Source organism: Coffea arabica, chromosome 4c (assembly GCF_036785885.1).
Source record: "Coffea arabica cultivar ET-39 chromosome 4c, Coffea Arabica ET-39 HiFi, whole genome shotgun sequence".
Classification (NCBI taxonomy): Eukaryota; Viridiplantae; Streptophyta; class Magnoliopsida; order Gentianales; family Rubiaceae; genus Coffea; species Coffea arabica.
The window spans coordinates 3,228,396-3,242,669 of NC_092316.1; the positions used below are offsets into that span (position 1 = coordinate 3,228,396).

Genomic DNA, 14,274 nt, shown 5'->3' on the forward strand with positions numbered 1-14,274 from the left:
ATTCTGGACAGAATTATTCTCACTAATGGGGACTAAACTATGCTTAAGTACTGCCTATCACCCTCAGACAGATGGTCAATCTGAGAGGGTGAATCAGGTGCTGGAAATGTACCTACGGTGCATGACACATCAGGAGCCCAAGAGGTGGAATGCCTGGCTATCAATGGCAGAATGGTGGTATAACACCACTTATCACACTGACATACAGATGAGCCCCTTCAAGGCATTATATGGAATGAAGCCACCTCAGCTAGCTTTAGGTGTGTATTCACACTCTAAGGTGGCCACAGTGGCAGATCACTTACAAGAAAGGGAGAGAATCGAAGGATTGCTTAAGAAGAACCTGGAGGAGGCCAAAAACAGAATGAAGGTCTATGCAGATAGAAAGAGAACCGAAAGGGAATTTGTGGTTGGAGATTAGGTATACCTTAGGCTGCAACCTTACAGGCAAAACTCTGTGGAGATGAGGAGCAACACCAAATTATCAGCAAGGTACTTTAGACCTTATCAAGTAATTCAAAAGATAGGGAAGGTAGCCTACAAACTTCAGCTCCCAGCTTCATCAAAAATACACCCAATTTTTCATGTTTCCCTGCTGAAGAAGAAGATAGGACAGCAAGTGGTGCCAGTGCTGCAACTGCCAGACACAAATGAGAAGGGTCACTTCAGGATAGAACCCATAGCTGTGCTAGATCGAAGGATTGTTAAGAAGAAGAATGCAGCAGCAGTTCAATGGTTAGTTCAGTGGTGGGGAACCTCTCCTGCAGAAGCAACATGGGAAGATGCAGAAGAGATAGAACGCAAATATCCAGAATTCCAATCTTGAGGACAAGATTTAATTACAGGGGAAGCTATTGTCATGAAGTCAAACTGAAGGCGTGAAGACAGAGTAAGGGAAGGCGTGAAATGGGTAGAAGAAGCAAAGGAAGGCGTGGGTTCAAAACTGTAAGGCCTGGTGCAACCCAATGAGTACAAACAATTTCACAATGATGCACAAAGATATATCAAATTTAAGCACAATAAAGAAAACTTAATTAAAGAGAAAAGATGAGAAATGCAAACCAAATATCAATCCAATAGCCTCTTCAATAGATGGCGATGCTAACCAAGATGTACAAGTGAAGGCTCACTCCTTCCTCACCCCAAACACACTTTGGTTGAGCCAAGGAGTTTTACAACTATTCTAGTTAACCCTCAACAACCTACACTTGAAAGATCACTCACCCAATTAAGAACTATTTTATACAAATGAGGCAACCTTCACCAAGGTTTTACCACTTCAAGTGATAGGTTCACCTTCACCAAGGTTTTACTACTTCTAGAGAGTAACCTTCACTTGAGCAACCTCACAACCCAACTTTCCCAACCCCTTATACAACCAACAAAGAATCTTTCTACTCAAAAATCTCACTTGTAAGCTTGTATTTTGTGTTGGCAAAAGTCTCTTGTCTTCTTGTGCTTTGGGGTCTTTATAGAAGGTGAGAAACAGCTCCAAAAGGCTCTCCAACGGTCAAATATTAAATGCTGTCAAAACTAGCCGTTGGCCTGTCGGACGTCCGAACCACCTGTCGGACGTCCGAACCCTGTGTCCAAACCACCTGTCGGACGTCCGAACCCTGCGTCCGAACGTCGTCAGAGAGTCATCAAATCTTTGCGAAATTTCTCGGACGTCCGATGCGATTGATGTGCGTCCGATGCGTGCGTTCGTTGATGTTTTTCATCCTTTCGGACGTCCGATAGCTTCCTTTCGGACGTCCCACATGAGTGCCCTGTTTTTGCTTCTTCTTTTGTGCCACAAGAATCTGTTCTAACAAATTGCTCACATAAAAACATTAGCCCAAATCTACATTTTGGTTTGTTAATCATCAAAACCAAGGATTGATCGACCAAGGTCAACAAAAACCACGCCTTAGCTGGAAGATGATTCTGCAACAGACGCACATGAAGAATAACAAACTTTCATATTAGCTGCAACGGTCTCCCAGCCACTTGGTCACGCCAAATGGGAGGATACGAAGTTGGTTATCAGCTGATTATCTATAAATAAGATAGAGTGAATGTAATAGGGATTATTCTGTGCAATTACAACAGAGATTGGGGCTGAGCCTCTTCCTGTTCTTTTTCCCCAAATTCCTTCATTCTTGTTCATCTTCTTAATCTTTCCCGCCCTTTCTGTAATTCTTAATACATTCATCAGCTATAGTTCCTGAGCCTATTTCACAACTTAACTTTGCAGTTGTTAGTTAATATCTTCTGGATTATCAGTTTCTGTTATTAATTTGGAGCTCCCACCATAGCTCAGTCTGGTACCATTACTGTTGGGATATTTACAAAATTTTTCATCTTCTGTGTGTAAATCCTAGATTTATGGTTTCGTCAACCTAAAGGGCTGTTAGGCATGGAGCTGTGATCAATTTAGCTGAACCTTAGGGTGATCAGACCTCAATCAGAATCTAGCTTGCCCAAAGCTTCCAAATTTTGCACTTAGAGAGCATTGTTCTATGGCTAAATTGGGAGGCAACAAAAACCATTTGTTTGGTTACAGGAAAATTGATGTGTAGAAGAGAGCATCATCAAGAGGAGGAGAAACATCGGATGAGTATAGATAAACATCCTAGTCTTTTGTCCTTGAATCACCTTGTCAACCAACACATAAAACGTAAATCTATCCAACAATAGTAGGAGTATCTACTTTATAGTAAAGATAGCAAAAGCAAATCATTAACCGAGGATTCCATACAAATTTTCCAGGCCGAATTCATAGCCATTCAACCGTCTACTGAAACTCTGGCAATACAAAAGCAAAATAGACATTAAACTGTATGTTTTCCTGATCAAGTACATCAGAAATAACACAAATTAAATAGCAGGCACATTAGATTCAGAACACAAACATGCGTCAATGCATTGGCAATACAAACTTTTGCATTTCATGCAAACCCTTATGTTTACCATCTCATCATCCTTTCCCGAATGTTTAAGCTTTAATTCACTGAACAAGAACCAGCCGGCTGTCACCGAGCCACACGTCCCTTCCATCACCAAACTCTAGAGAATTGCCTTTAGGCACCGTGATAATAAGTTCTCCATCGACAAACACCGCAGAAGCCAAGGCCGGCTGAGCTGACAGCGGAAGCCTAAAACGCTATGTATCTATGTTCAATTTGTCCAGCAACAAGTCCAGATCTCCTTTATCCTTCCTCACCACAATATGATAATAAAAGAAGGAGTAATGCAATAAAGTCATACAACTGTAAAATCAGAATAGTGAAAAGCTTTTGTTTTATTATATACTAAAAAAATTAAAAATTTCCAATAACAAATTACCAAGGAGAAGGGTGCTGTTTATCGTTCATTATCTTAGGCTTAAAGTGAAAGAGAAAGGAAAGGCATTGATGGCAGAACAAATGAATATTCTACTAGCAAGTCCATCATTACATTCTGTGATTTAATTGTTATGAACTTGCATAATATTCCTATGACCCAAAATTTTTTTATTATTAAATTTAGATTTTTCCAACTCATTTTTTCTTCGTCTTTTTCTTTCATGCGTGCATATACCGCAGAAGGTGTAGCAAATTCAGATGGTGTATCAAGGAATATGATTATATATTTTACAGGTAAATCAAATGAAACGTATATTTCACTCTTGGTGTATAACATCTTTACCTATTTATTATATGTTAAGTTCTCTTTGCATTCATTAAAGCTTCATCCTCCAAATCGATCACCAATTAACTCCGCCAGTGAATAAACATCAATTGTCTTCTTGCTTTACAACTCAAAAACAAGAAGTCTATCTGTCCATTCACCATGGATTCAAGCTTGAATCAAAATTTTGATGAGGATCGATGGATAATTCAAATCCGTCGAACCATTGACGAAGAGCTTGAAGAGGACAATGATGTACCTGTTAGTATTTTCAATGTCCCCAAAACCCTCAAAGTCAGCGATCCAGATTGTTATATACCCCAACAAGTTGCAATAGGTCCATACCATCATTGGAGATCAGAATTATATGAGATGGAAAGATACAAGCTTGCTTCGGCCAAAAGAACTCAAAAACAAATGCAATCCCTCAAGTTTCAAAACGTTGTGGACCAGCTGGCAAGTTTTGAGCCTAGGATTCGAGCATGCTACCACAAGTACTTAGATTTCAATGGTGAAACCTTAGCTTGGACGATGGCTATGGATGCTTCTTTCTTGCTGGAGTTCCTTCAAGTCTATACCGCAAAAGAAGGTAAAGTACTAACTAGATTATCATCAAGAATGTGTCATTTGCTTGATAATGCAGGAAGCAAGTCAGCACACAACGCAATTCTCAGAGATATGGTGATGCTTGAAAATCAAATTCCATTATTTTTGTTGAGGGAAATGTTGGAACTTCAGTTTTCTTCATTGGAGGCGGTAGATAATGTGTTACTGTCAATGTTAATTGGGTTTTGCAAGGAGCTTTTGCCATTTAAGATGATGGAAGAGCTGCCAAAATTTGAAGTGACGGATTATGCACATTTGCTTGACTTCTTGTACCGTGTCATCGTGCCTAAATTAGAAGGGCCATCTGAAATCACCGAAATTGATGAAGAAGGTGAAATCCAAGAAGCTGAAGAAAGTTATTTTGGAAAGTCAAGCCACGTTAAACAAATTGGTTATGTAGTCTGGAACATTATATCAAAGTTGAACAAAGTGTCGGTACGTCTGATCAAAAGAATATTGTTTTCAAAGCCTATTAAAGTCATACTAAAGCTGCCCAGGACGATCATCTCTAATCTACCTGTACTCAGACTCATTAAAGCTCCAATTGAGTACTTGTGCTTCTCTCAAGATAAAGAAAATCAAAAGCCAGAAAATGAGAATTTAAACAGCACTAACATCAACAAACCTCCACTGGTGGAGGAAATCGAAATCCCATCTGTAATCGAGCTCTCTAAAGCCGGTGTACAATTTGTACCTACAAATCAAGGTATCTTGAGCATAAGTTTTGACGACAAAATGGCTACATTTTGTCTTCCCAGCATTAGTCTAGACGTGAACACAGATGCGGTCCTGAGAAACTTGGTTGCATACGAAGCCTGTAATGCATCAGGGCCAGTGGTTTTTACCCGTTACACAGAACTAATGAATGGGGTTGTCGATACCGAAGAGGATGCAAAGTTTCTGAGAGAAAAAGGGATTATCCTGAATCGTTTGAAGAGTGATGAAGAAGTGGCAAACATGTGGAACGGGATGAGCAAGTCTGTTAGATTGACAAAAGTTCCATTCTTGGATAAAGTGATTGAAGATGTTAACAAGTATTACAACGGCAGGTGGAAAATTAAGATTGGTAAATTCTTAAAGCATTATGTATTTGATTCGTGGCAATTTCTCACATTAATTGCTGCTATTGTGCTCTTGTTCTTGATGACATTACAAGCATTTTGCTCGGTCTATAGCCGTGCTCGTATATTCCATATCAAACAAACTCAGTGATTTCTGTTATGTGAATCTGACCCTGTAAGAATACTAAAGAACATTTGCGTATGCCACTTATGAGCAAACACTGGTGATAATACATTCATACCTTGTCCAATTCTTTTTACAATGAAGTGATGATTTTTGGTTTTACCTTATCAACTCAGAACCAAAATGTTCATCTGACATTATTTTCCCTCTTTAATTTACATAAACTTGTAGTTGTGAACCGATATGAATGAATTTATGTAAACAGGTAAAGTTTTCCGATTTTTACCTTACAATCTCAAATCTATGTGGTGATTCTTTGTATTAACTGCAACCGGAACTTGAGTGGAGCTATTCAACGTTAGTCCTCATGACAGGTTGTCGAAGCCTGTGCAATAATAAATACCTGCTCAACTAAAGTTAATTTTTGTAGATAGCGGTGAGCAGGGTCGAATCCACAGAGACTGGGAGTAATTGTTTCTTTTCAAATTCACAGTGACAAGGGGGTGTTTTTATATCAGGGATGACAATTAAAGAAATTCAAATAAAATCTAAGAAACTACTACAAATTAAATAACAAATTACTAAAATCAAATGAGTGATAATTAAGGATCTAGCCAAGGAATAACTTCAGCAATGGTTCACCTAATTGATCATCGATGCACAAGCAATTTCAATTATTTATTAATAAATAGGTTATAACTGCCAACCAGGTGACTCCATTTTTGTACGTGCATGTTATGTTATTATGCGTCAGTGGGACTCCATTTTTGCCAAGCTCAGGGTTCATTATTCATGGGGAATTGTAAGCTTGCCTAATGTTTTTGTTTTTCGATTTTCTTGTAGGTCTCTTTTGGGTTTATTTGATGCTGCACTTTTTTAAATGTTCTTTAATTTGTGCCCACATCATTTTTTTTTCTGGTGTTAATTATTGATGTATTGCCGCATCGGTGTCGATCAAAGTAAAAAAAGAGAAGATGTTTAGAGGTCAAACGGGAAATTAATAGTAATAATTCTTGAGCCGGGCAAACGGTGAATGATCTGTAATCCTTTATTTCACTTCTATTTACCGGACTTCCTGGTTAAGACCCAAGTTCAAGAGTCAAGACCCCTTCGCTTCGACCAACTAATTTCATGGTCAATGCTGGGAGGAGTGTCGAATTTATCATCAATTTGGAATAGTGCGATGTAAACCTCATTTAATCCTTTTATATGTGGGGATAATTCTTTGGTACGTGACTATGAAGGCCATTCATGAAAATGTCCCATCTTTTGCCCTTAACATTCAGCCCAATTACATGGCCCATAGATGAGATTTTCTTTTTCTTTTTTTTTTGGAGGGTGGATCCTGAGTTCATTTGTTTTAGGATTAACCAACGCAAACAATTGTGTTAGTAGCTTCCATTATCTCATTAATATTCATTACTCTGACCACCAGAAACTCAATGCTTATTTATTCCATGTGCTTAAAGTAAAAGTTCTAAAAGGTTTGGTTAATTAACCAAAACAATTTACAGTCTTAGTACAAATTAGGCTAGAAAGTTAGGGATGACAACGGGACGAGGGATCCCTACCCCACCCCTGCCCCATTGCCAAAATACTTCCGCCGCCCCCATCCCCCGCCTTCTTCCTCCTAGCCCCTGCCCCGCCCCGTCCCGCTCCACTTCCCCTACGGGTATCCACGAGTGATGATTTGATTTTTTTTTCTAGAAGTCTTTATTTAATATATCAAACCTAAATTCAAAAAATAATATAAAATTTGGAGCTGAAAAAAAGTGAAAAAAGAAAAATGAAACAAGAAAAGTGTTGACGTAAAACATAAAAAAAAATTAAGAAACTCAATTGGATTGTATAGATAACATTTGGGAATACTCATCAAATGCGTAACATACTTGTACCAAATATCAACTAGGAATTTAGATAGAAATGGGATAAAAGTTATGTTTAGTTACCAAATATTCTAAATTTATTATTATTAAATTATATAATATATAACATTTATTTATATTAATAAATTGAAGCGGGGGACAAGGAAGGGAACATCCTCGTCCCCGCCCCATTTAAAAAGGAGAGAGAAAAATTCCCTCCGTCCTCACCCCCACCCCCCGGCCCATTACTCCCTCACGGGACGGGCACCCGCAAGCACCCGTCCCTATTGCCGTCCCTATTGCCATCCCTATCGAAAGTGGACTTCCTAAGAGCGCATACTTGGCAAATTAATTTTCTATATGTTGTATTGAATGTGTATAAGATCTCTTGATACATACAAATTTTTTTCTCAAATTAATAAACTTAATATTATATGTATCAAGAGATGTTCATATATCATCTCTTTAAACATAACAACTAGGACTGTCAATGGGGTTGGGTCAGCCCGAATTCGGCTCGTTTGGCCCAATAAAAAGTCCGATAAACCCGACTTTTTAGTGAGTTGGTTTGAGTTTGAGCCTAAAAATTAGGTCCGAATTAAATATGAGCCGAGTTTGGGCCTAATTAGGCTCAAACCTGATAAAGGCCCGACTCTTTAATTACCTATATATATATAATATTTATATTTTGATATTATATATAATTATATATCCAAATATTGTATTACTAAATACTAAATATATATAAATTACAAAATACAAATATACATCTGAAAACTCTTCTATGAGTTTTTTTGAGAGTCAATATTTGTAATGCATAACTGAATTTCTAACTTTTCTTATTAGTTGAACAAATTTTTTTATTGGCATAATATTGGTTGATTTTTTTTTTTTTGTCTATAAACACAAATCATCAAGCATGTTTGGATTCAAATCACAAGGCTATAAAAAAGTTCCAACTTTTAAAGATGTATTGACATATAACCGCATGTTTTATTATTATTTTTCATGTATTTTGAACGAATTAAATATAAATATTGTTGAAAATTTTTTGGTTTATATATTTTTTAAGAACTATTATTTGTTTATGTTTAGTTTTAATATTGTAATCTTGTAAATGTTAAATTAGTTTTATAACTTAATAGTTATAGTAATTATATTAAGAAAATTAAGGAGTAATAAGTGAGATTGGGCTAAACCTAAATAAGGCTCACAACCCGAATATTATGTGAGATGAGTATGAGCTTCACATTTATTAACCCGAAACCCGAAAATATTACAAATTAAACGAGTTGAGTTCGAGCTTGTGAAAGCTTGGCTCATTAGGTCCTATCGACAGGCCTAATAACAATTCATCTCTTGATACATAACAATTTTTATGTTGACTCTGATTCCGAATTGCATGCCCTCGAACATTCTTCAGTTTATCCAGAAATCTTTTTGTTACAATAGAGCCATTCCTACAAGTATACATTTCCATGCTCTCATGGCTGGTTGCTGATGTTAGACATGGAGAATAATGACTCGAACGATTGTTTCCAATGGAAACATCAACTGCCACCCTGGGCAGGATTATCCATGAAATACAACTGCAACTTGTCGCAGTCGGCAAACGATCCAAGTTGCATAGTTGTGGGTGGCATTCACTCGAGGACACGAGGCATGTGATGTGTGCACGGACCTTGGCCCACCAATGACCCAGTTCAAGTACCATTGGGCCCAGTCACATGTGCACGGGCTAAGCAATTCAAGGAACGTTCAAGACCAACATGGAGTTCACTAAGATATTGAGGGCTTGGAGAGAGACAATCGAGTCATTTACACCATGATCCAAGTCCACGAAGAGTCAAGCGGGCCACCCAGAGAATAAGGCCTTAGGCCCCATCAATTAGTTAGCAATTAGTTAATGATTAAGTAAGAGCATGGGCCGGCCCATCTTGTTCCAAAAACATGGGCCGACTTTTTCCTTTTCCTAGCCTTTAGGGTTTTAGTCACTTTAGCCTATAAATAGGCTTGTTTTGTAAGGTTTAAGGGTAGACGTTTTATCAATAAAGTTTTACATATTTTCGATTCTTCTTGAGAGAGAGATTCGACCCCTTTACTTGCTTTGGCAAGGGTTTTGAGCAGTCTTGCGTCTCGTCCTAGATTGTTCTACTGACCTATCCCGTGGAGTATCCACCTTCATTGGAGTCGTCGTCCTACCGTCTTGAATCAAATCTTGTCATCCGTTTGGTTCTAGATCCCGCAATTCCAAGCGTTGGACATCCTTGCTAGATCCTTGGGCAAACGTGCTACGTGTCTCGAAACGTGTTGATCGAGGAACGTATCAGTTGGCTTCAGAGCTTTGGTAGAGGTATCTTTCGTTATATCCATATTTGTCGTAATTGTGTCGTAGAATTCTTAGTACTTTCCGCTGCCTTGATCCAAAAAAAATACAGTTCATCATTACTGTTCACCGACACTGTTCATAGTTACTGTTCATCCGAATACAAATCTGTCCAGCCTTGTTGTTTGTGTTATCCAACTTGTTTACTTGGTTTTCAAATCTGGATTTTGGCAAAACTTGTTGGAATTTTGTGAATCTTGAAGAGAACTTACAATAATCTTGAGCTTCTTGAATTCTTGACCACAATCTTGAAATTTCTAAAGTTCCTGACAACTTTCTTGAAAGTTCTTGAAAGATCTTGGAGTTCTTGGTAGTTATTATTTGTGGACTTCCTTGTTTTGTGTCGTGGTTAATAGTTGTAGTCAAGAAAAAAAAATTAGAAAAACAAAAACAAAAAAAAAAAGAAAGAAAAGAGGAATCGGTTGGCAAGAAAAAAAAAGGAAAGGAAAGAAAGGGGCAACCGAATTGTTTTGAATAGGTAACCAAATCTGATTTGTGCAATCTTTCTTGGAGTAGAATTTGGAAGTTACCAAAAGTTGTTTCAAGAAGATTACCAAAGGTTGTTTCAAGAAGGTTACCAAAAGTTGTTTCAAGAAGATTATACCAAAAGTTGTTTCAAGAAGGTTACCAAAAGTTATTCAAAGAAGGTTACCAAAAGTTGTTCAAGAGGAAAAGGATTTTCAAAAGGTTTCCAAAAACTAACTTGTTTCCAAAATCAATTAGGAAACTAAGTAAAGCACTTGGATAACTCTTTGTACTCACTTGGGCACTCTCTCTCCTACCTTTTTAGGAAACTTTCCCAAACTCTCTCATCCATTTTTTTTGGAAACTTTCCTAAATTCTCTCATCCATTTTTTAGGAAACTTTCCTAAACTCTCTCATCCATTTTTTTGGAAACTTTCCTAAATTTTCTCATCCATTTTTTGGTAATTTTCCTAAACTCTCTCATCTATTTTTAGGAAACTTTCCTAAATTCTCTCATCCATTTTTTTGGTAATTTTCCTAGACTCTCTCATCCATTTTTTGGAAACTTTCCTAAATTCTCTCATCAATTTTTAGGAAACTCTCCTAAAATTTTCTCATCCATTTTTAGGTCCTTTCCTATATTCTCTCATCCACTTTAGGAAACTCTCATATATTCTCTCATCCACTTTAGGAAACTCTCCTATATTCTCTTCCCCATTTTAGGAAACTTTCCTACATTTTCTCCTACATTTGCTCCTATATTTTCTCCTAGATTTTAGGAACACTTTCCTACATTTTCTCCTACATTCTTGTGGTTACACTTGTGGAAAGGTTGGTAACGGTTGTTGGATTGGAGCAGCATTTCTCAACTACCTAATCCAACAGGTAAAGGTATTTGGTAAGTCCATTAGAACACTTCGAGAGATACACGAGGGATGAGCACATACACGTGAGCTTGTGTGACGTGAGGAATCTCCTTTTCTCTGCTAACCATTTTTGCAGGTCACGCAGTCATGCCTAGCAGAGTTGCTTCTTACTCATACAACCAAGAATTCTTGGAGAATGAGCCTCTCAAGAGGAGGGGTTCCAAGTTGCCTACTTCCAAGCACAGTTCCATGGAATCTAGTTCACAACGTGGGTATCATTCACTCCGGGAGGAGATGCAACGCCACCGTGCTTTGTGTGTATACGAAAGGTATAAACAAGATTGTGATGAGTATGAGAAGGAGCAAAGCAGCTTGCGTAGAGCATCTAAATCAAGGTCAACTTCAAGCAAACAAGGTTCATCTAAGAAGCATCTTGACAATCAAGACGAGGAGCTCGAGAATTTTCGAATTGAGTCAAAGCTTCGTGAAGCAAAGGATGAATTCCGAAGTCAAACTAAAGCATGGGTTGATTCTATGATGGAAAGACTTAGCCAAGTATGGGATTCCCATTTTGAGCAACTTAATCATGTGTCGACCGGTGGTAACAAAGGAAATATTCATCCTAGTCCCTCGTCGATTGAAGAGCCCTCTATGAATGAGATGCAGCTAAGCCATGAACATAATCCGAACTCAAGCGCAATGAATGGACAATGGTCCGAGACAAATGGAGTGGGAAAAGGCAAGACCAATTTGGCCTTAGTGAAGAGTAAGGAGGAGGAGTTGACCATGTCTACAAAAGTTGAAAGTCTAACATGTGTTTTGTTTAGTATCTCTTCTTTTGTGCAGATTAACCAAAGTCAAGTAGAGTTGGTCATGGCATGTTCCATTCCCAAGTCACTTGGACACTTTGCGAGTTTCCATGGAGTTTGTCTTCTAGGAACTAAATCTCTTTGGTATCAATTCATGGAACAATGTCCATTCACACCTGTCTGCACCATTGGAGGATGCATTCGAGCTCACCTTGAAGGGGAAATTCCAGATTCTACCTCTTGTTCTCTAACTATAGTTCATTCCTCACCTTTGCCTTATTTTGAGCATGATACTAGCACTAACTCTTGTCGCTCTCATGTAGGTGTTAAAGAGAAGTGTAAAGGACTAGCACTGGCATCTCAAGTTGAATCAATTGGTAGAAGGAATATTGAAGTGTCAAAGGGAGTTTTCTCATTTCCATCTTGTTCTACACCTTCTTACCATCTAGTTAATAATGTACCATTAGTTCTTTACCCGATTTCCGAATTGCTTCAAGTTGAAGGTTATTTTGTTTTTGTAGGTTGTAACGCTGTCCAAAATTTTCCAACTATGGTTAAGGACTTGCAACCCGATTTCGTGCTTATTCCTGCTGAAAGTGGAGCACGTTCGTGCTTCTTCACATGTCCAAAAACTGGTCACCACGAGCTTACTTCACCAACTCCAACTTGCACAAATTCATATGATTCGTATGGAGTGCGTCTCACTTCATTGCTGCCACTTTTGTCGGGTGATACCCACAAATGTGTCAATAAAGATTCGAACGTTGGTCTTACATCACTGGTTCGTACTTTTAGGGAAGTGCAACCTGATTGGTTCAATGTTTCACCTCCAAATAGGCAAGTTGTGCCAAATTAGCAACAACCAGGGACGAGTCATACCACCTTGAAAAACCCGATTTGGAATTTCTCTTGCTCCCATGAGCATCATTCTGAAGATCCTTATCTTGTGCATGAGAATGGTGACACTATACCAATGCATGGCCGAAGGATGATTAGAGCGCTCTGGATTGCTACCTGGAAGTTTCGCGAGCCTTACACAGGCTCTTTCCTATCTTGGCGCATGTCCTTGTTTGAGAGCCTAATGAAGCTGACCAAACGACATTTAACTTGGCTCGTGACCTTTCATTTGTTCCCAACGTGGCTGACTTCCAAACGCACTATCGATTTGAGTTGTCGTACTACTAACTCTTGTTAGTATCTTCCATCCCCATCTAGATTTGAGGACAAATCCTTCTTAAGAGGAGGGGACTGATGTGTGCACGGACCTTGGCCCACCAATGACCCAGTTCAAGTACCATTGGGCCCAGTCACATGTGCATGGGCTAAGCAATTCAAGGAACGTTCAAGACCAACATGGAGTTCACTAAGATATTGAGGGCTTGGAGAGAGACAATCGAGTCATTTACACCATGATCCAAGTCCACGAAGAGTCAAGCGGGCCACCCAGAGAATAAGGCCTTAGGCCCCATCAATTAGTTAGCAATTAGTTAATGATTAAGTAAGAGCATGGGCCGGCCCATCTTGTTCCAAAAACATGGGCCGACTTTTTCCTTTTCCTAGCCTTTAGGGTTTTAGTCACTTTAGCCTATAAATAGGCTTGCTTTGTAAGGTTTAAGGGCAGACGTTTTATCAATAAAGTTTTGCATATTTTCGATTCTTCTTGAGAGAGAGATTCGACCCCTTTACTTGCTTTGGCAAGGGTTTTGAGCAGTCTTGCGTCTCGTCCTAGATTGTTCTACCGACCTATCCCGTGGAGTATCCACCTTCATTGGAGTCGTCGTCCTACCGTCTTGAATCAAATCGTGTCGTCCGTTTGGTTCTAGATCCCGCAATTCCAAGCGTTGGACATCCTTGCTAGATCCTTGGGTAAACGTGCTACGTGTCTCGAAACGTGTTGATCGAGGAACGTATCAGCATGTCTAAGATTTTTCAGGCCAGGTGACAACAACTGGACTGAGCAAGCTTTTGACGAAGACAGTGACGATTGAGCATACGTCCTTCGGCTTTCCTGTTGCATCATGTGAAGGGAACCTGTATTGCTTTCCCACACATTCCGATGAACTGATGATTCTAGATTTTGATGGTTTCTCCATTGTTAGTTTGTTACCACACCTGTTGGTGTTGAGGAGTTGCCCGAAGCAAAGATGTATTTGTGGAGTCATGCTCAGAGCTTTTTTATTTTTTATTTTTTGTGTAAATATATGTTACAAGGGACCAGATGACAAGATCAGCATCAGAGATATCGATTGATCTGGGAGATACGAGCTTTGTGGTTTCTGCACCTTTCCCAGAACGGATCAAGAAATGGGTAGGCACTGTTTGGTTAATGCCCAACGTTTACTCCAATTTACGCTGTGAATCACGCGTCCGTATTCATGTATTTCATGGTGCAAAATGTGTTTTCTGAGGTTTTGCGCAATACAAGAGGATTTTGGTTTACA

At 38.8% G+C, this 14,274-nt stretch overlaps 2 protein-coding genes across 2 annotated transcripts; both read left to right on the top strand.

The window, feature by feature from the left end:
- The first annotated feature begins 463 nt into the window (after window positions 1-463).
- LOC140005027 (uncharacterized) lies at window positions 464-826 on the top strand. Its single transcript, XM_072045096.1, has one exon. The coding sequence runs from the start codon at window positions 464-466 to the stop codon at window positions 824-826; it is 363 nt and encodes a 120-aa protein (XP_071901197.1).
- A 2,987-nt stretch (window positions 827-3,813) lies between these two features.
- LOC113740074 (putative UPF0481 protein At3g02645) lies at window positions 3,814-5,469 on the top strand. The gene has a single exon (XM_027267587.1). The coding sequence runs from the start codon at window positions 3,814-3,816 to the stop codon at window positions 5,467-5,469; it is 1,656 nt and encodes a 551-aa protein (XP_027123388.1).
- Window positions 5,470-14,274: the final 8,805 nt, after the last annotated feature.